This window comes from Stenella coeruleoalba (genome assembly GCF_951394435.1).
Source record: "Stenella coeruleoalba genome assembly, chromosome: 1".
Classification (NCBI taxonomy): Eukaryota; Metazoa; Chordata; class Mammalia; order Artiodactyla; family Delphinidae; genus Stenella; species Stenella coeruleoalba.
In genome coordinates, this window is record NC_137169.1 from 110,614,869 (window position 1) to 110,636,964 (window position 22,096).

General features: G+C 40.5%; 1 protein-coding gene across 4 annotated transcripts in view; it reads right to left on the reverse strand.

Moving 5' to 3' along the window:
• GATAD2B (GATA zinc finger domain containing 2B) overlaps window positions 1-22,096 on the reverse strand; it is a gene marked incomplete at its 5' end in the record, with an annotated part of 83,775 nt that overhangs the window by 5,423 nt on the left and 56,256 nt on the right. For 2 of the 4 annotated variants that reach the window (XM_079919753.1, XM_079919754.1), the window contains 9 exons: window positions 487-604; window positions 762-872; window positions 1,803-2,005; window positions 3,019-3,334; window positions 4,022-4,192; window positions 4,648-4,776; window positions 5,088-5,219; window positions 5,896-6,025; window positions 10,002-10,337. In XM_079919753.1, the coding sequence (XP_079775879.1) occupies window positions 487-604; window positions 762-872; window positions 1,803-2,005; window positions 3,019-3,334; window positions 4,022-4,192; window positions 4,648-4,776; window positions 5,088-5,219; window positions 5,896-6,025; window positions 10,002-10,336 (1,645 nt within the window). Of the gene's footprint in view, window positions 1-486; window positions 605-761; window positions 873-1,802; window positions 2,006-3,018; window positions 3,335-4,021; window positions 4,193-4,647; window positions 4,777-5,087; window positions 5,220-5,895; window positions 6,026-10,001; window positions 10,394-22,096 lie in introns of those variants that run through there. The other 2 variants (XM_079919752.1, XM_079919751.1) reach the window with 2 other exon arrangements.

A 22,096-nucleotide genomic window follows, 5' to 3' on the forward strand; every position in this document is an offset into this window, starting at 1 on the left:
TGCTCCCAAGCTTTAGGAGAGATCTTCCCAAAACTTCAATCCTACCAGGAATAATAAACAGTCCTGATGGTACAGAAGAGTCAAAGAAAACAGTGGTGAAAGGAAAATAATCAAGACAAAGAGGGAATTACTGAACCTGCTTTGGTTTTGGGCCTGCTGACTGTAAAGAATCATCCCTGGGTCATTCAAACTGGATCAGGACAGTTAACCCTGCTATTCTGGCCAAAAGAGATCAATAACCACATGCCCACTAAGAGGGCACACTAGACAGGACTGTGTCATTTTCACCACTAAAACCCTAGTGTACAGTGCCTAGCAAGTAATATGGATTTAGCAAACCTTTGCCAAATAACAAGAGTGAAGGGAGTAGGGCCTAAAGAAAGAGCAGAAAACAAAAGAAAGAACAATTCACCTAAAGGGGCTGCTAAAGAATTGCATACTAATTAGTCAATCCCTGAGAAAAGTTCTCAGATCAACCCTTCTTACCTGGCATACCAAGGAGGCCACCTGGCACAGACAGCTGGGGTGCCTGTGCAAAGTTGGAAAGCATGGAACGGGCAGACGTGGGTATACCACGCTGGAGACTGCTTTGGGGCTGTGGAGCCTGCAATGAGGAGGAGACAAACGATCATAACTTTACCATGATGGAAGGTGTAAGGGGGAGGTAAGGATATGGGAGTACAGAAGAGCAGTATGATTTTCGGCAGAAGAAAGGACAAATTGAGATAAATGGCTGACAAAACCTCAAGAGAAATCCTCACCTGTCGAAGCGTATGATGTCTCATTATGGTCTCTTGTTTACTGACACTGGACACAGCTGGAGCCGTAGTGGGGGAGAGTGCTGCCTGCTGCTGTAATCGCTGTTCAATTTCCTGTTGGGAGTCATCAGGTCAAGTTGGGCAGGACAGCACCCAATTTCCTAACCAGAAAACCTAGAGGTCTTCTTATCTCTAATGTTGCCAGCTAGTTGGAGGGATATGGAAAAGGCAAAAGAGTTTGGTGGGGTAGGTGAACTAAGATCTCTGGGTACAAGTAACCTACACACTTCAATGATTAGGAATCCCTCTCTCCAAGAAAGCTGGCTCTCAGAAGTTGGCTGGAGAGATCTGGGTGTTGGCGATGAGCTGCCTAATGTAATTAATTAAGGCTGATGAGTTACTAAGTTTTATTTTTCGACTCTTGTCTACCCATTTTCCAGGAGACCCATGATGCTACCCAGAGGGGTCTGATGGGTGGTGGGGTGGAAAAGAATCTGAGCTTCCCAACACATCTTCCCCACTCCAAGATATTCTCATTCTATTAATACTATATGAGAGTTCACACACTCTAGCAACCACTAATCTTCATTGGGCTACTTTATAATCTACCCTTTCCTTTGTCATTTCTTTGTCAAATATGGACTGCAGATAATTACTTCTCTCAAAGAGATTTCTAGTACAAATATAAATCCCTCTCACCAAAATCCATTTGTTTAAGGAAATGAAATCAAGAATAGAGGAATTATTTAGTACTACCAGGGAAAGCCAAGAGTCTCAAGCCTTTTGTCCCTTTCCCTTAAGCTCAGCCATATGTCATTATGCTCTAACCCAATCAGAAACAGCCAAATGGAAATGGGAAAGGCAGAATGGTAAGAAGAAAAAAAAGGGAACCCAGACCTCTAGGTTCTAGGAACTTAGATGCAGAAACCTAGATCACCTGGACTGTGGGGATCAGAGAGACAACTCCTCTAAACTAGAAAAAACTGTCTTTTGGAAAAACCAAACCTGGGCAGGTGGCTGGTGAGAAGTAGTCAGAATTCTTACCTGTTCCTGCTGTAGGGCTTTAACAAAAGCATTTTTCAGTCGGTTGGTGTGTTCTGCCTTTAGAGCCTTCTTCTGGTTGGAGGTCATACATTGCTCACATAGAATCTTACCATTCTTTTCTTGCTTCCAGTGAGGGGTGAAATCTGTGCGGCACTGGGCACAAACAAAGGGTTCAACCCGCAGGAGTGAGGCACAGCTTTTCCCTAGATGCCAACAAAAAGAATAATCAGTGGTTTCACATTTCCTCTGTATCTCCTCTGTTTCTTTTCATCAGATGATCTTTTTCCAGGAGTTTACTCTGCTGAATTAAGAAGGAGCCTCTATAATTTATAAAATACTTTTATTTCATTTGATTGCAACATCACTTCAGGGAATTAGACAGTACCATCCCCATTTACAAATAGGAAACTAAGTCTAAGAAACATAGCTCCAAAAGACAAAACTGGGACAAGAACCCAAGTTTTCTGATTTCCTGTTACACCACACTGAGAAGAAAATGTGTGTCAATTCAGTCAAAGGGCTCCACCTAATTCCGCCAGTACTTTTGCTTCTTAGCATCTCTTTACCTCAGTCTACACTTACTCTATCATATACATTCATAATTTTTACCTATCAGTGTCTGAATTATTCACTTTGTGATCTATTTATAGCCAATACTGAGCCCTTTAGGCACTTTCCTCAGGTGTTCCCCTAAGTCCTTATGTTTAGAAATTCAGGCTTAATAACTTTTGTCAGAATAGACTGTGTGATGTTATTAATACTTTATAGTTCAGTGTTGGCTTACAGCTTTTATGTGGTCCTAGTTATCTTTATCAGTCTATTTTCTCAACTAAAAGCACTCAAACAGCAGGGACTGAATATAATAATGCAAGCACAATGCCACATAAACACTAACATTAAAAATAAGTGTTCTAGTCTTCAAATTATGCATGCATCACGCCAGACACATTTAAAAGAGCTAACGATATACTGCAAAAAACAGACAAGATATACAAAATACACAGCAAAAATATTAAGTCTAAGATACACAGACACACAAAAAGCTTTTTGATACGCTGCTCCTAAACAGTTTCCGAATCAGAGACAGGAGGTGGTTTGGCAATAGTAAAGAGAGATTATTTAATATTACACAGTACCATGCGATACTCTGCCCATATCAATCAGGTTTGACAACTTCTTGTTTAGATTAAAAAGACTGACCAACAAATAGCCTTACCTTGGCTGTCGATGACACTCTGTACGACTTCTTCCAAGCCTACCATGTAGATGAACTCACTATTGGCTGCACTAGGCAGGAAATGAAGCAAGGGAGCAGGTGGTTTAGGGGGTGGAATCTCCAGGAGTGTCTTTTCCAGCTGTTTGCGAAGAGCCAATTTGGCTGCAGCCTGTGAGTTGGCAGCATCAGTCATGGCGCTGGGGCTAGGAAGTGGTGAGGACACCCTGTTCACGGTCCCTGGCTGAATATGGGAGGCAAGGTTCATATAGATGGCAGAGGATGTTGTACGCTGACAGGGAACAGAAGAACTTGACTGCTGAAACAGATTGAGTATAGGGGTCAGTGATGGTATGTGGGAGAAAGAACCAATTCTTACTTTCGTGGCAGAGAACACTATCTGATCCTAGTCTGAACTACTTAGCTTCCCTCAAGCTCAGAAAAAGACATGAGGTGTCCAACTTCACTGATAAAGGACTCTGGCATGTAAGAAAGGAGAATGATAGTGGCTACGAACTAAAACTGCTGAGAGGGAGACTTCTCTGGTGGCACAGTGGTTAAGACTCCGCGCTCCCAATGCAGGGAGAACCGGTTCAATCCCTGGTCAGGGAACTAGATGCCACATGCATGCAGCAACTAAGGAGCCCGCCTGCTGCAACTAAGACCCAGTGCAACCAAATAAATAAATAAAAATAAAACTGCTAAGAGAAAAATAAAGATTTGGGATGCTTTGTCATACATCCTTTATGCTTCTTATTCCTTAGATCCCTCTATCTCTTTCTTCTAGGCAGATTTTAGCTTACTGCTGCTCTGCTGCATATAACATTTCTTCTCTACTACTAAATAATTCCTCAGTGTTTCCACTTTGGGGACCACTGTCAACCCACCAAAATTACCTTTGTTGTCCTAGAGTTTCTCAGTGTCCCAAAACTTAAAATCTATGGTTGTTTCAACAGGGAAAGCAAATAAAAGATTTCTCTGTTTCCCCATGAGGGCTCCCTCTTACCGGTTGGTAATTGATGGCGGGATTCATATTGGGTGTTGTGGTGCGTACAAGGCCAGGCTTAGGTGGGCCCCGCTGACCCTGTAGCTGGGCTGGGTTTGGCGCAATCACACGTTGAGACATTAACATGTGTGGGAGGGTGGTATTGGTCGCTGAACGGATAACACTGTGACCCTGAAGGGGAAGAAGAGGAAAAGATATAGTCATAGCGGTAAAACGCTTCACAAAATGCCAAAGAGAAAACACTGCCTGTAATACATAGCTAAGTAGAAACACAGAAACATAGTCAGACTTGGTAATTTTGTGTAAGGATCTATGGGGATAAATCTACCATCACTATAAAACCTGATTAGTGGTTAGGAATTCCCTAGCTTCTTTGGTATAAACTATTTAACCCTCTATGGAAAAGGGCTAAGCTGGAAACCTCTGGAGAAGAAAGACTACGGTGGGAAGATTAGTTATTCATCTTTCTACTGCAGACTAAATCATGCCATTAAGGACCAAAAGGACCATCTATGGTAATAACACCTCTATCAAGGCCAGGTTCTTCTATGATCTTACAAAAGCCCCAATACAGAGACAGGATAACAGGGCCCCCTGAAACTAAGATCACACTATGGGCCACATACCTGCAATGTCCTCAAATTCTGTTCAACCCCTTGTGCCCCAGGCCGGGATGGAAGCTTGGAGAGGCCTTGCTGTCCCACATGGGCAGGAGATGGCTGAACAATAGATGCTGCATTCTGTACAACTGGAGTCTGGGAGAGAGAAGAGAAAATGAGACAGTGGAAAAGGCTAATAATCGGAGGCAGAAATTTGGTACACTTCTAGACTTTCAAAACTCCTTGTCAGTCTGAAGCTCCTGTTGACCAGGAGGGAAAATAAGAAAAACAGAATCACTGTTTTCTTGATTAAGGCCCAAGATTAAAAAAAAATCACTATTCCTAGAGACTAAAAACCATGGAACCAGAGAAGAATGAGCCACCCAGCTGAATCTACCTGGGGCAGCCCATTCTCAAACCAGTTTTTCTTTGCTTTCTGCTAGTCCCTTATTTCTCGGGCACAGTACCTTCTGGACGACATTCTCTTTCTGTAGCTGACTCTGTCTCAGTTTCTTTAACAGCACCAGTCGGGCTTCTTCCAATCTCAGCTCATCTCTCAGCTGCTTGATGAGCTGCTGCCGTTCCTCAATGCCTTTCCCCTGAGGAAACATGGAGACTATCAGCTATGGTAGCAGTTACTCAGAGTCCTTTCCTGCAAGATGATCTCTTCTTTTAGGTCCCAAACCTCCACCTTCCACAAGAAGCACAAGGGGCAATGGAATTGTTATCTTTGCGTCCCTAGCACACAGTCTGGCACAGTGCCTGGTATTCAGTAGGTACTCAAAAACTGCTTACAGAGTGAAAGAAGAGACCACATATAAATGCTAATTAACCAGATTCCTGGCAAAATAGAAGAACAGCCAAAGGGAGATATTGCTTTCCTTTAAAATAATGTTTCTCAATCTTTTAAAGCCATGTTTCCTCTAGAAATACATGAAAACTTAGGAATTCCTCCATATTCCGAGACCCAGGATAGAGTATAGAATGTATCCTTCTAGCTAAGAGTTTACTTCACATGACTTGAATTATGAAGTTTTCATTTTCCAAAGAAATTATATTGAATATGCATTTTCAAACTCTCTTCTCCACTTGATTCTAATAGTTCCCTCTAAAAGGGCACACCCTTGAGGCTGAGAATCACATATGAAGAGTTTCATCAATGGGTAGTTTTTAGATCCAAAAAGTAAACACTAAAAAACCAGACATGGGAGTCTCAGGGAATTAAAGAGAATAGTAGAAGCAAGAAATGGAGAAAGGAATCTTTCTTTTCTTTACCTTAAACATCTCTAGGTTGGCTGCTTTGAGTCTTTCTTCCATTCGGGAGCTGGAACGGGGACTGGAAGCCTCATTATCAGACAAAACAATGATGTCTGGGGAGGGAGTAAGCCTTCCTCGGTCTGGCTCACTAGACAAGAGAAGAAAAATTAAGGTACTTCCAACAGTGAAAGTTCATAGAAAAGTTCAGAAAACTTTTCTACACTGACCAAAGAAATCCAAGGAAACTTAAGTCTGTCCTGATTCACCCAGGGAAAGAGAGAGACATCCAAATCAAAGGATAAAATAGACACCAAGATGTAAGTGACGACAAAACCTCAGCAAAAGTATTTTTCCCATCTAAATTCCTTACAGAAGATGCAGACAGAAAGACACTGACTGGCTTTAGGAATGGGAAAAAGAGATGAGTGTTTTTGTCACACTGATTTTAATCAAAATTCCAAATGTTTTCCTTATATCTCAGTCTCCTTTTGGGTTGTCTTGTTAGTTACAGAGAAGGTCAAGAAAGAAATGGTTAGCTTCACAGGGGAAGAAAGACAAAGGCAGTAGAGCCTACTTGTCCACCCCAAATACAGATGACACACTGCTAAGGAGGCAACCCATGATACTGATAACATGGTCCTGCCTGTCTGATGATCTACAAAAAAGGAGGTTACATGACAACTCCTTTGGCAGTCTATCCTGTCAAGAGTTAAGGCCAAAAGAAGGTACTGTTGTCAATGGCCTGAGAGAATGGACAGTGCTAAGTATAAATGTCTACAGCCTTCTGGAGGACTGAAACTTCAGAATTAAATACATGGGACTTGCATCTACCTGCAAGTTCTACTTAGCATCTTCCCTCAGAAAGAAACTATCTAGAAATAACTTTGAAATCTAAATCTTCCACACTGGCTATGCCTTATGGCCAATCCTATTTATTAGACAACTCTGGTTTTGGTCTTCCTGGAGCAAGCCTTAAGAGCATCTTGTCCCTCTAAAATCATGAGAAATGGCACTCACTGCGTAAGACCTGGATAACAAGAACCCTGCAAATTCTAATTGCCGTAGGTTCCCAAGTCAGCGGCCATAACCTCTAACTCTCCTCTGATTTCTTAACTCAGAGTTATCTTCGCTGACCCTACTTCTTTGAGATTTATAGTGTATAGTCAGGAGTATGTAGGTCTAAAACAATGTGTTCTTAGATCTTATTTAAACAGGTAACTCAAACCTTTTATAACCACAGATCTTTATAGTCCTGAGAGTCTCTGACCATTTCTCAGGGCCCCTTGTCTCAGGTACTGTTGGGACTAGGATGCCTTTTGCACAAGGCACCCTGGATGGCTGGGACAGGCATTCAATTCCTCAACAGGGTAAAACTGAGTTACTAAAACAACCAAATTTAGCTGAGGAAATAAAGTAGGGAGACAGTCATAATAATGACCATCTTGGGAACTACTAAGTTTGTCTGGATCGCTCTATAACCACTGCTCACAGACACAGCAAGCTGAGAATGTAGGCTTACAGAAAAAGAAGTCACTAGAGGGAGAAAAGAACCTTCCATTCTCTAACCCCAAGTTCCTGGAGTAATGGTCAGGCCTAAATGAAGAGTTTTAATTTTTACTTATCATTTCTATATTCCCTCATGCCCCCCCTTCCCCATCCCTAACAAGAACATGGGTGAACAACTTTGAGGTCTGGTAGATTTCTACTTCTTCTACATGATTCCCCAATGCTTACATTGACAGTCAGAACTCTTTCCATCCTGGTCCTGGCTGGATACACACCTCACAGATTATTTCTAACCTAAGGAATTCTTCCTTGCTCAAATGAGTGCCACCTACTGCTAAGGACTGTCCAGCAACAGGACAAGCAGAGACATTCCTACATGGAGATTTTGGAATTGAGCGACATTTATAAGGAAGTAGTATCTGAGAAAACCCTAAATGATATTTTATTCCCAGATATAATGAGACTCACATTAGATAGATAGCACAGGTAAGGCAAAGCCCAAGTCAAGTTTCATTCTTCAATTTTTTTTTTTTTAACTTTTGACCTGGAATTCTGGCCTCATTTATTAAGCTTTTCCGGGGACAGAAATTATTTTGCTACTTTCCCAAACACATATATGATTTACAATATTTGGTGTTCTTAAGTATGAAACCCTACCAATTAGATAATATTAAAAGCCAGACTTGCTGCTGACATCATTTTGTGACTCAGACTGGCAAATTCCCAGAAATTATAAAACTCCTAATCCTTATCCAGGTAGTAAAAACAAAACCAGAAAGAAAACTGCCACGTCCCGACAGCATTCCAAAACATAAGCAGTGTTGGTTTCATGCATATCTTATTTCACAGATATCATAACTTGCCCAACTGATGGCAAAAAAAAAAAAGATATTTAGGCAATTATGGCTATCACGTCAAGAGCCCTTCCTTCTTTCTGCTTTTAAATTCCAATTCCCTCCTCCTTTTTTATCCACATCAAATAAACCATTGTTCTCCATGCTGAGCAATCTATCAGTCTAGTTCATTCTTACAATAAGCTTGAGGCTAAGTGGAAATAGCTGTCAGTATATCTGGTCTGGTGAAAGGGAAGAAGAACGACAGGGGAGATAGGGCCCATTTTTTCACGCAGAATGGGTATCTAGATGGTTTACATCAAGCCTCTTTTCCTGGAGACCATTAAAAACAGTTCCCAGTTTCCAAAGAATCAAGTTCATGAACAAAAGTTCATTCCTCTAATAAAATTAAACACACTGGTAGTTTTCAGGGTACTCTTTTCAATACAGAATTTATCTGTGATACACTGTAATTCCAACAGAACTGAGATCTTATCAAAATGTGTAACAATGTTTCTATGAAAAACACATTTTCAGTTCCAATGTGCATGTAAGGAATCCACCTAACATTTCTCCTCTTCATTGTCCCCAGTGAAGTAGGATTAGTCATTTGCCCCAGAAGGTTAAGGGTGATTATGGGGCAAGTGGGTTACTCAGGTGCATTATCTCATTCACCCACTTTTCTTTTTTTCTAAAAGGATCTAAGGATTAATCTACTTTCATAATACTCTGCTGATACTATGTATAGCTCCCAAGAATTTTTCTCTTCTTCCACAACCACTAGAGAACTTACCTGAAGTTTCCTAAGGGTTTTAATGCTATTACCAAGAACAATGTTCCCCTACTGGGTGTGGTTTAAAAAAATAATTCTGGGACAATACTAATAAGTAAACATTAAAAGGTAGAGAAAGAAACCCAAGTAAGATTGTAAACCATTCCTTCCTTTTTTCTTCTTTCTGCATCAGTCCAGCTTCTTAAGGATCCTGCTTTAGATCAGTCCTAGGACAAAGTCAGCAAGGTCAACTGGAGGGCAATTGAACAGTGAAGAGTAATTCTCATGTCTATCAGGTGTTTCTGAACCATGAATAAACTGAATGTTCTTAGAACTAGGGTTGTCTATACTATGATTCATTGTTCAGGTAGACTCTAACCTCAGCCAGTTCTAGGTACCTCTTTATATTGTGTTCTCCACAGTTCCAAGTACTCAACCTTGACCAAGACCTGTGAAAACATGTGCTTGTGTGCTGTGTGTATGAAAGAGCACAAGCATGAGGGTACTCATATAAGTGAATGTGTATGCACATATGGGGCTTGGGGAATGTGGCACAAATGAAGTAAGAATGTAGAGGATTAGCATATAAAGTTCCTTGTTAACACAAGAAAAGACAGGCCCATGCTCTTTGATGTAATAAAAGCTGGGTCTCCATAATAAACACATCCCTAAAACTCTTGGGATGATCTGAAGAAAAGACTGTTCTTCCTCCTAAAATGGCCATAAGATTAGAGTGAAAGTGTATATTAACTCGCTTCTAACTGGGGTATCAACTCTTAGTGCCTCCTTTATCCAGAAATGGCCACTTTATCTTAAGGGTAATAATTTTTGGAGGCACCTAGTTTCATCTAGAAACAAGAGGAATTCACGGTCAAGCCAGATAGCACAGGTACGTCTTCATTCAAGAAGCTTTAAGTTGAAAAACACCCTCCTCTCATTGGAAGTCATTCATTTTTCATAGGCTTAGTTTATGATGAGACCCTATCTATGGAGGCAGCTGAACCAAGCCATACCTCCGTCTAGCACTCATATCCACAGGCTCATCATTGATGTTTTCTTTGCCTGGCCTTCCAGCAGTCCTGTTGTCTCCATGAGGCCTGAGATTCCCATTGAGCTTCTCTTCATAGCCCTTGACACCACTGCCATCCTGTTTGGTGGGTAACTCATGTGGCACTTCAAGATTTGCCAAATCCTTCCGTTTGAGCAGTGCCAACATTTTCAGACGTTCCATGGCCTCATGCCCCTCCATTTTGAGTCGCTTAGCCAGGACATCATCTCGCTCATCAGCTGGGTCCAAGCTCCGCTTCAACAGATTCAGGCGAAGAGCATCCTCTGTCATTCTATCCATCCTATGGAAAGAAATATACAAGTGCTTTATCAGAATAAAGGCCCTTAAATAGTCCATAAGGAAAGAAGAATCATAGGTATATACATGGAAGGTCAACATTAAATGAGCTAACATTCTACCCTATAACTTCCTAGATGATCTATATTAAAGGAGATTTCATCTCTCAACCTCAGCAGTGAAAGTAAACTTCAAAAGCTTTCCAGTCACTGAGGCCTTACTGTATAGATGCCTGAAACCAAATACCATGCTCACCTGGATAGTCCATTAAGAGCCTACATCTCTCAAAAAAGTAAACATTCTTTTGTGACTGGCTTTCTGTACATGCATGCTCAAAAGTCAGATGCTTTGGTTTTAATTCTCATACCAAATTCTTCTCCTGGAGAAGACTCTTTTATGAATGGGAAGTTCCTCAGGTCACTCATGCATATCTTTAATTGGCCTATATTACTGATGGAGACCAAGGGCATCTAACAGGAAGCCTCAGTTGTCTGCATACAGCGAGGGTCAGAGGGGCCCATTTATCTGCCCTCAATTCTATATAAATTCAGTATCTTGGCTTTGGTTAATGAAGAACTCAGGCTGATAAAAGGTAATATTTTCTTTACTCATACAGCAAAATTATTACAGACAAGCTAATAATCATTTGTCCTTCTCATTTTGATTTCTTACACTAACAAAATCTAGACACACAATTTCACCAGCACTTTTTAAATCCAGGGTTATCTTCCTGGTAGGAAAAAGCAATGTGACACTGGAAAGAAAAATTTTTGAGTCATCAGAACATAGGTTCAAACTGCTACTTTTACAAGGTCAAATATTTAATAAGTTACTTTACCGCCCCAAGCCTCAATTCCATCTGTAGAAGTGGGCACTTGGAAGAGGGCTCAACGAAATTTAATTCCTATACCCTCAGGATATGACTACTACACCTAAGATACAAGATCAGGCTTGATAATTCATAGATTCAAGTAGTAAGACAGAGAAGATTACCAATGTTAATTGGTGCTCTTGCGAAGAAAAACATGTATACACTTGAGACATCTTCCTTCCTGTAGTGCAGAGTAAAATAAGAGCTATCTGATTTTCTTCTAGTTATAATGAGGAAAAACAGTAACCAACAAAAGAATTTCCAGCAAGAGGAAACAGACCTTTTGGAGACCAGAGAAAAGTCAGAACTCAGATCTCTGAATTTTCAGGTAATGTTTCTTAATTCTCTCTCTTTTTTTTTTGGCGGGGGTACGCGGGCCTCTCACTGCTGTGGCCTCTCCCGTTGCAGAGGACATGCTCCGGACGCGCAGGCTCAGCGGCCATGGCTCACGGGCCCAGCCGCTCTGTGGCATGTGGGATCTTCCCGGACCGGGGCATGAACCCACGTCCCCTGCATCGGCAGGCGGACTCTCAACCACTGCGCCACCAGGGAAGCCCTCTTTCTCTTTTTTAAAGAACAGTTTTGTTGAGATATAATTCACATATCATACAGTTCACCTATTTAAAGTGTATGATTTCAGTAAGGTAGATAGCTAGTGGGAAGCAGCCGCATGGCACAGGGATATTGGCTCGGTGCTTTGTGACAGCCTGGAGGGGTGGGATAGGGAGGGTGGGAGGGAGGGAGACGCAACAGGGAAGACATATGGGAACATATGTTTATGTATGACTGATTCACTTTGTTATAAAGCAGAAACTAATACACCATTGTAAAGCAATTATACCCCAATAAAGATGTTAAAAAAAAATAAATAAAAAATAAAGTGTATGATTTAGTGGTTTTCAGTATATCCACAGAGTTGTGCAACCATCACCACATCAGTATTAGAACATTTTCATTATCTCCTCCTTAAAAAAACCCATACCCATTAGCAGTCACTCTCTTCCCCCTTCACCTCTATTCCCCACTAATTTACTTTCTGTCTCTAAATTTGCCTATTTTGGACTTTTTTTTTTAAGAGCTCTTTATTGGAGTATAATTGCTTCACAATACTGTGTTAGGTTCTGTTGTACAACAAAGCGAATCAGCCATATGCATACGTATGTCCCCATAACCCCTCCCTCTTGAGCCTCCCTCCCATCCTCCCTATCCCACCCCTCTAGGTCACTGCAAAGCACCGAGCTGATCTCCCTGTGCTATGCTGCTGCCTCCCACCAGCCAACTATTTTACATTCAGTAGTATATATACGTCGATGATACTCTCACTTCACCCCAGCTTCGCCCTCCCACCCCATGTCATCAAGTCCATTCTCTATGTCTAATTCTTTATTCCTGCCCTGCAACTAGGTTCATCAGTAACTTTTTTTTTTTAAGATTCCATATATATGTGTTAGCATACAGTATTTGTTTTTCTCTTTCTGACTTACTTCACTCTGTATGACAGACTCTAGGTCCATCCACCTCACTACAAATAACTCAATTTGGTTTCTTTTTATGGCTGAGAAATATTCCACTGTATATATGTGCCACATCTTCTTTATCCATTCATCTGTCGACGGACACTTAGGTTGCTTCCATGTCCTGGCTATTGTAAATAGAGCTGCAATGAACACTGTGGTACGTGACTCTTTTTGAATTATCATTTTCTCGGGGTATATGCCCAGTGGGATTGCTGGGTCGTATGGTAGGTCTATTTTTAGTTTTTTAAGGAACCTCCATACTGTTTTCCATAGTGGTTGTATCAATTTACATTCCCACCAACAGTGTAGGAAGGTTCCCTTTTCACCACACCCTTTCCAGCATTTATTGTTTCTAGCATTTTTGATAATGGCCATTCTGACCGGCGTGAGGTGATACCTCACTGTAGTTTTGACTTGCATTTCTCTAATAATTAGTGATGTTGAGTATCTCTTCATATGCCTCTTGGCCATCTGTGTATGTCTTCCTCGGTGAAATATCTATTTAGGTCTTCCGCCCATTTTTTGGACTTTTTTTGCGGTACGCAGGCCTTTCACTGTTGTGCCTCTCCCGTTGAGGAGCACAGGCTCCGGACGCGCAGGCTCAGCGGCCACGGATCACAGGCCCAGCCGCTCTGCAGCACGTGGGATCTTCCCGGACCAAGGCACGAACCCGTGTCCCCTGCATCGGCAGGCGGACTCCCAACCACTGTGCCACCAGGGAAGCCCACGTTTTGTTTTTTAACATCTTTATTGGAATATAATTGCTTTACAATGGTATGTTAGTTTCTGCTTTATAACAAAGTGAATCAGCTATACATATACATATATCCCCATATCTCCTCCCTCTTGCATCTCCCTTTCACCCTCCCTATCCCACTAGCATTATGTTTTTAAGGTTCATTCATGTTGTAGCATATACCATTACTTCATTTTTTTATGGCCTAATGATATTCCATTGTATGAATATATAATATTTTGTTTATTCATTTATCAATTTATAGACATTTGGTTTGTTTCCCTTTTTTTTTTTTGGCCACACCATGTGGCAGGTGGGATCCTAGTTCCCCAACCATGCCCATGCCCCTACAATGGAAGCACAGTTTTAACCACTGGGGCAGCCAGGGAAGTCCCCCACTTTTTACTATTATGAATAATGCTATGAACTTTATAGCATTTATACAAGTTTTTGTATGAACACATGTTTTCAATTCTCTTGGATATATAACTGTGAGTAGAACTGCGGGGTCCTAAGGTAACTCTCTTTAACATCTTGAAGAACTGTTACGCTGTTTTCCAAAATGGCTGCAATGAGGGTTCCAATTTCTCCATATCCTCTTAATTCTCTTTTAACAGCTATAGATATGAAACATATTATAGCATATATAAACATTCTTTAGCTGCAGGATCCCCAAAGATTTCTTATTTTGACATGTGTTACTTCTGAAGTGGTTTACCTCTGAAAAATACCCCCAGATGGAGTGACTGGAAAGTTGAATGCTACAGAACATCAAAAGTTAAGCCCTAATTCCACAATAACAATGTCTTGGGTAATTTGATCAACACCTCATATTGAGAGTATGATTGAGAATACCATGAGGAGTTGCAGATGGTAAAAAGTCTGTCACTCAACTAATTATATACCTAGATGAAAAAAGTACTTTAGAAAAGTACACAGCAAAATATATGAGTGTATATTAACACAATACAGTGTTCTAAGTTTTGAGATAAATTATATTTATGAGCACTGAAAGTATATGACAAAATGACAAAATTCAACAACCTGGAGCTGAATGGAATTTGGGATGCCACCATTAGCTTGGCTTCTTCAACTGATAGTTATATGAGTAGCTGAAATCAGTTCAAAAAATTTCCCCTTTATTATAATGACATAAATGGGTACACTGGAAGTTGGGAGAAACCAGAACCAGATATTTGAATGTCTGAGGTAAGTAATCTTTCTCAATAGATGGCTTGAGAACTCTGACCAAAATTTCGTTGCCCACTCTTGACTTTACTGGCCCAACTTTATGTACTCATAGCCATGCCTGCTTCAAAATCCAATGAAATATGGATGAATCTTGAAAACAATCATACTAAGTAAAGTCAGCCAGACACTGACTTTACTTAGTCAGAAGGACAACTATTTTATGGTTCCACTTATATAAGGTACCTAAAATAGGCATATTCATAGAGAAAAAGCAGAATAGAGTCCATCAGTGGCTGGGGGTGGAGAGAAGGTAGTAAGGAGTTATTATTTAATGGGAACATCGCATGTCTCTGTGATGAAGAAAAAGTTCTTAAATGGATAGTAGTGATGGCTGCACATTGTGAAAGTACACAAAGCTGAACTGTACACTTTAAAATGTTTAAAATAGTAAATTTTATTTTATGTATATTTTGCCACAATAAAAAAAATCCAATGTAACAGAGACTGATTAAAAATGGGCAAAAGTGATCTTTTGGGGATGATCTAAAACTTGATTGTAGTGACAGCTGCACAACTCTATCTATCTATCTATCTATCTATCTATCTATCTATCTATTTATTTATTGTCTGCGCCACGAGTCATGTGGGATCTTAGTTCCCTGACCAGGGACTGAACCCACACCCCCTGTATTGGAAGCGTGGAGTCTTAACCACTGGACCACCAGGGAAGTCCCTGCACATTTACTTTAAAAAAAAAAAAAATCAGGGCTTCCCTGGTGGCGCAGTGGTTGAGAATCTGCCTGCCAATGCAGGGGACACGGGTTCGAGCCCTGGTCTGGGAAGATCCCACATGCCACAGAGCAGCTGGGCCCGTGAGCCACAACTACTGAGCCTGCGCGTCTGGAGCCTGTGTTCCACAACAAGGGAGGCCGAGATAGTGAGAGGTCCGCGTACCGCGATGAAGAGTGGCCCCCGCTTGCCGCAACTAGAGAAAGCCCTCGCACAGAAACGAAGACCCAACACAGCCAAAAAATAAATTAATTAATTACTTTAAAAAAAAAATCACTGAATCATACACTTAAATTATACTCCAATGAAGTTGCAAAAATAATATTCAATGTAAGTTTGTCACACACAAATTCCTCTCCAAAAAGTAAAACAAAAATTCTGTAAAATGAATGTTGTATGTTGCCTTTTAATGCCTAATCCAACTTTTCTGTTTCTTCTGGGCTGCAAATAATAACTAATATTTCTTAAGTACCTACTTAAAAGTCAAACATGCTACTAGCTACTAGGCACTTTATTATGTATTCTTATTTAAATTACCTCAACAAGTTACTAAGTGGTACTATTTCTACTTTAGAGGTGGGAAAAAGTGTCAAATCAAGTACCCCAAGACTGCAAAGCTTTGGATAGTGAATCTCGAATTCCAACGCAGGTCTAGCTCACTTCAAAAATCTATTATACATTTTACAGCTATTTCAAAAAAAAAAATCTATTACACAGTACATCTCGCTACTCAGAGAAAGAGAATCTTAAGAAGCAGTGTTGTGTATTCATGTATTTGCACATGCATCTAACACATCCATTCCCCCCCAGACATTACATATATACTATGTGACAAGTTCAGGGTTAGGTACTAGGAGTAAAGGTGAAAAAAGACCAGGTCACTGTCTTTAACAATTTCATTCTGATAGGAGACAGACGTGCATATAACTAAAGTACTTAGATGTTACATTTCCTCTGCCTTCCCTATATCCTGCTTTTCTTCCTCATAATGAAGAGAATTCAATTCATCCAGAGGCAAAAGTTAGAAGCCTGGAAATCATCTTTGACTTTTCCAGACTCTTAAATCTAAGTCACCAAGTCCTATCAATTCTATTATCTTCCTCTGAATGAGAAAATATGTAACACTGGTGTGTTGCTTTGGCAGCCACCTTGTGACCATGAGGGAAGGCAGCTTGCAGATAAAGCAGACACTGTGCACAGTAGAATACTGAGAGGAGAGCTAATTACACAGCTGTGCCATCAGATCAAACTACTTTGAAGCTAGTCCTGTTACACAGACCAATAAATTCCTTTAATGTTTAAGCCAGTATGAACTCGGTTTTCTGTTACCTAAACTGAAAATATCCTAAAGAATAGATAACTGTCAGAAGTGCTGAAATGAAATCAAAGTGGAGATATCCAATAAACAGGTGGATACGAGGCACACAAAGAGAGCCAGAGTTCAGGCCAGAGCTGGAGATAAATATTTGAACAGGTAAAGGAGGTAATTGAAGTAATGTACAGGGATGAGTGAAACTGTCCAGAAAAAGAAATGAATATATACTCAGAAGGAAAAGAGCCAAGGATAGAACCTTGGGCAGTACCTACATTTAAGGATTGGCTGGTCAGAGGAAACTAAGAGAGCTAGTGGAAAACTAGGAAAGCATGACATGTCAACAAATTAAAGAAGAGTAGTTAATTGTGTCCAACAATTTACAGGAGAAAAATGTCCAGCTTTAAATTTACTGTTGACTGTTGTAAAAAACAAGAATGGCCAGATGGTGACAAAGCTTTAGATTCATGCTTGTCAAGTTTTTGACTCATTGTTAGCCCCAAATCAAAATACAGGCCTGCAGCGAAAACTTTTAGAAGATTCTGAGAGGGAAGAGGAGGGATAGAGGTGAGTAAAATGAATTAGTATCTACTGAGCTGCCTTTTATTTACTAGGCAATGTACAAGGCCCTTTAATTTATTCCCTCATTTAATCACATTAGAGAAATACTAATTTATTTTTAGTGAATTAAACTTTACAGATACAGTTGAAGCACTCTGTGTCACTTCCCCACCAAACCATTCTCTATCCTCCCTTCTTCCCTTCCCAGAGAAAGGCATTATGATGGATTTGTTATCATTCTATTACATATATATGTATCCATAAATAGTACATAGTATAGTATTTATTTATTTATTTGTTTGTCTGTTTAGGCCGCACCACACCTAAACAATTCCCTAGTTCATGTATTTTTAAAAGTAGCTCTTGGGAGACTTCCCTGGCCGTCCAGTGGCTAGGGCTCCGCGCTCCCAGTGCAGGGGACCTGGGTTTGATCCCTGGTCAGGGAACTAGATCCCACATGCTGCAGCTGGGATTCCACATGCCGCAGCTAAGAGATTCCCGCATATTGAACTAAGACCCGGCAAAGCCAAAAAAAAAAAAAAAAGTAGCTCTTGTATGTATCCTTTTTCATTTTGCTTTTCAATGTTTAATTTTTTAATATTTAAAATTTATCCAAGTAAATACATGAAGCACCAATTCATTTGTTTTAACTGCTGTGTAGAACTCCACAGCAAAAATATTTGATTCAGTAATCATTCTCCAATTCAACATTTAGGCACCAATATGTTGATGTTTAAACCAATGCTGTGATTTCCACTTCTGGCCAAGATTCTGTAACACAGGACAGATTTGCCCTCTCACCTGAAATAACAAAAAACCTCCAGACAAAATACATGAAACAAGGTTTTCAAGACACTGGACATCAGGCAACAAAGGATAGTGATCCCAGAGGGACAGGAAACAAATGAGGTGAGCTCTACAACTGCACTCGTTTTTGCCATAGGAGAGTTACTTTTTTTTTTTTAAAAAAAACCCTTTTATTTATTTATTTTTTGGCTTCATGGCACGTGGGATCATAGTTCCCTGACCAGGAATGGAACCCGCACCCCCCTGCAGTGGAAGCGCAGAGCCTTAACCACTGGACTGCCAGGGAACTCTGCCATAGGAGAGTTTCTAGGACATAATGTGGGGAGGGGGAAATGAGGCAGAGCCAGGCAGACTCCTGAGTTCAAGAGAGGGCGATGGGGCTTCCCTGGTGGCGCAGTGGTTGAGAGTCCGCCTGCCGATGCGGGGACACGGGTTCGTGCCCCGGTCCGGGAAGATCCCACATGCTGCGGAGTGGCTGGGCCCGTGAGCCACGGCCGCTGAGCCTGCGCGTCATCTGGAGCCTGTGCTCCGCAACGGGAGAGGCCACAACAGTGAGAGGCCAACATATTGCAAAACAAACAAACAAACAAACAAAAAACAAAGAGAGGGAGATGAGGGTGTAAGCGTATAGTGAGACTAAGGGAGCTAGATTTCAAAAAGGACAGAGTACCATAGAAGTAAGAACTGCAGAAAGATGGCTGCCGATGCTCCGCAACGGGAGAGGCCACAACAGTGAGAGAGGCCTGCGTACCACAAAAAAAAAAAAAAAAGAGTAGCTCCTGCTCGCCACAACTAGAGAAAGCCCGTGCGCAGCAACTAAGACCCAACACAGCCAAAAGAAGAATAAAGAGAAGAAAAGAAATAACAGTCAAAATGAATAAATGATGAAAACTATAAACCTACAAATCCAAGAACTTCAACAAACCCGAAGCACAAGAAACATGATAAAAACTACACCAAGGGACGTCATAATCAAATTGCTCAAAACTACTATAAAGGGACTTCCTTAGCTGTCCAGTGGTTAAGCCTTTGCCTTCCAATGCAGGGGGTGTGGGTTTGATCCCTGGTCTGGGAGCTAAGATCCCACATGCCTCACGGCCAAAAAAACAAAACATAAAACAGAAGCAAATAAGTAGTGGTACATATATACAATAGAATATTACTCAGCCATAAAAAGGAACGAAATTGAGTCATTTGTTGAGACGTGGATGGATCTAGAGACTGTCATACAGAGTGAAGTAAGTCAGAAAGAGAAAGACAAATATCGTATATTAACGCATTTATGCGGAACCTAGAAAAATGGTACAGATGAACCGGTTTGCAGGGCAGAAGTTGAGACACAGATGTAGAGAACAAACGTTTGGACACCAAGGGGGGAAGCCGTGGTGGGGTGGGGATGGTGGTGTGCTGAATTGGGTGATTGGGATTGACATGTATACACTGATGTGTATAAAATTGATGACTAATAAGAACCTTCAGTATAAACAAACAAACAAAAACAATAAAAAAACAAGCAATATTGTAACAAATTCAATAAAGACTTAAAAAAAATGGTCCACATCAAAAAAAACACATGATTACATGTAAAGATAAGGATAACATCAAATTTCTTGCTGGAAACAATGCAAAAGAGAAGACAGCAACATCCTTAAAATACTGAAAGAAAAAAATCTGACAATCTAAAATACCATACCTATCAAAAAAATACCATTTAAAAACAAAGATGAAATAAAGACTTTTTCAGTCATTTTAAATTTCCTTTATCAATGTTCTCCTTTACAATTTATATTTATTTGTATCTTAAAAAGTTCCCCTAATTATGGTCTCAAAGCTTATTTTGTCTGAAAACTATATACATTGTTCTACTATAGGTAAAACAGATAAGCAACAAGGATTTACTGTATAGCACAGAACTATATTCAGTATCTTATAATAAACTGTAATGCAAAATAATCTGAAAGTATATATGTAACTGAATCACTTTGCTGTACACCTGAAACACAATATTGTAAATCAACTATACTTCAATTTTTAGAAAAAGTGTTATTAACTATAGTCACCATGCTGTACATTACACCTCCATGATTTATTTTATAACTGGAAGTTTGTACCTTTTGACCACCGTCACCCATTTTTGCTCCATTTCCCCCCAGCCGCCCTGGCAACCACCAATCTGCCCTCTGTATCCATGAGTTGGGGTTTTTTGTTTTGTTTTGTTTTGTTTTGTTTACATTCAACATATAAGATCATACAGTATTTGTCTTTCTCTGTTTCACTTATTTCACTTAGCATAATGCCCTCAAGGTCCATCCATGTTGTCACAAATAGCAAGATTTCCTTCTTTTTAATGACTAATCCACTTTGTGTGTGTGTGTATACACATATATATCACATTTTCTTTACCTATTCATCCACTGATGGACACTCAGGTTGCTTCCATGTCTTGGCTATTGTAAATACTGCCACAAAAAACATGAAGGTACATTATCTTTTCAAGTTAGTGTTTTTGTTTCCTTTAGATAAATATCCACAAGTGGAGCTGTTGGATCATATGGTAGTTCTAGTTTTAATTTTTTTGAGGAACCTCCATACTGTTTTTCAAAATGGCTGCACCAATTTACATTACCACCAACCGTGCACAAGGATTCCCACTTCCCCATCCTCGCCAACACTAACTTCTTGTCTTTTTGATAACAGCCATTCTAACAAGTGTGAGGAGATAACTCACTGTTATTTTTTGGGGCTTTTTTTGTTTTTAATTTATTTTTGGTTGTGTTGGGTCTTCGTTGCTCTGCGTGGGCTTTCTCTAGCTGCAGCGAGCGGGGGCTACTCTTCGTTGCGGTGCGTGGGCTTCTCACTGTGGTGGCTTCTCTTGTTGCGGAGCACGGGCTCTAGGCTTGCAGGCTTCAGTAGTTGTGGCATGAGGGCTCAGTAGTTGTGGCTTACGGGCTCCAGAGCGCAGGCTCAGTAGTTGTGGCGCACGGGCTTAGTTGCTCCAAGGCATGTGGGATCTTCCTGGACCAGGGCTCGAATCCGTGTCCCCTGCATTGGCAGGCAGATTCTTAACCACTGCGTCACCAGGGAAACCCTCACTGTGGTTTTGATTTGCATTTCCCTGATGATTAGTGATGATGAACACCTTTTCATGTACCTGTTGGCCATCTGTAATGTCTTTTTTTTTTTTTTGGCCGCACGTCTCAGTTCCCCAACCAGGGAAATGAATCCATGCCACCGCAGTGAAAGACCAGAATCCTAACCATTAGGCCTCCAGGGAACTTCCCCATCTGTATGTCTTCATGACCATTTATTCTTACTCTCCCCTTCACTAGTTTCTACTGATATTCCTAATTCTAACTGTATGCATGCCCTTGGGCTCAATCATGTACCTTTTCTTTATTTGCACTCACTCTCTACATAATCTCATATATTCCTATGGCTTTAAAGAGCAACTATATGCTAATTTCAAAATTTATATTCCTGGACCTCACCTCTCCTCTAAAATTCTCTTTATATATTCAACTGCCTGTTATCTCCATTTGGATGTCTAACAGGCATTTTATGAATTTATGTCCAAAACTGAATTTCTGAACTCCTGGGATAAAAACTTTTTCTTCCCCTAGTGCTTCCCACCTCAGTAAACGACACTGCCATTCAACCAATTGCTTAAATCAAACTCTTCGGAGTCATTCTTGGTTTCTCCTTCTCACACCCTACATGCATTCCATCTGTAAATTCTGTCAGTACTCCTTTCCAAATATATTTCAAATCTGACATCTTATCACCACTGTCATGTTATTATTCTAGTCCATGCTATTGTCACCTCCTGCCCAGACTATTGTAACTTTTTTAAACTCTGCTTCTGCTCTTGCCCTTCTCAGTCTATGTTCCACAGAGAAACAAGAGTGATCTTTCTAAAATTTAAGTGAGATCATATCACTCCTTTGCTCAAAATGCTTTTTAATGGCATCTGTAGTGGTTT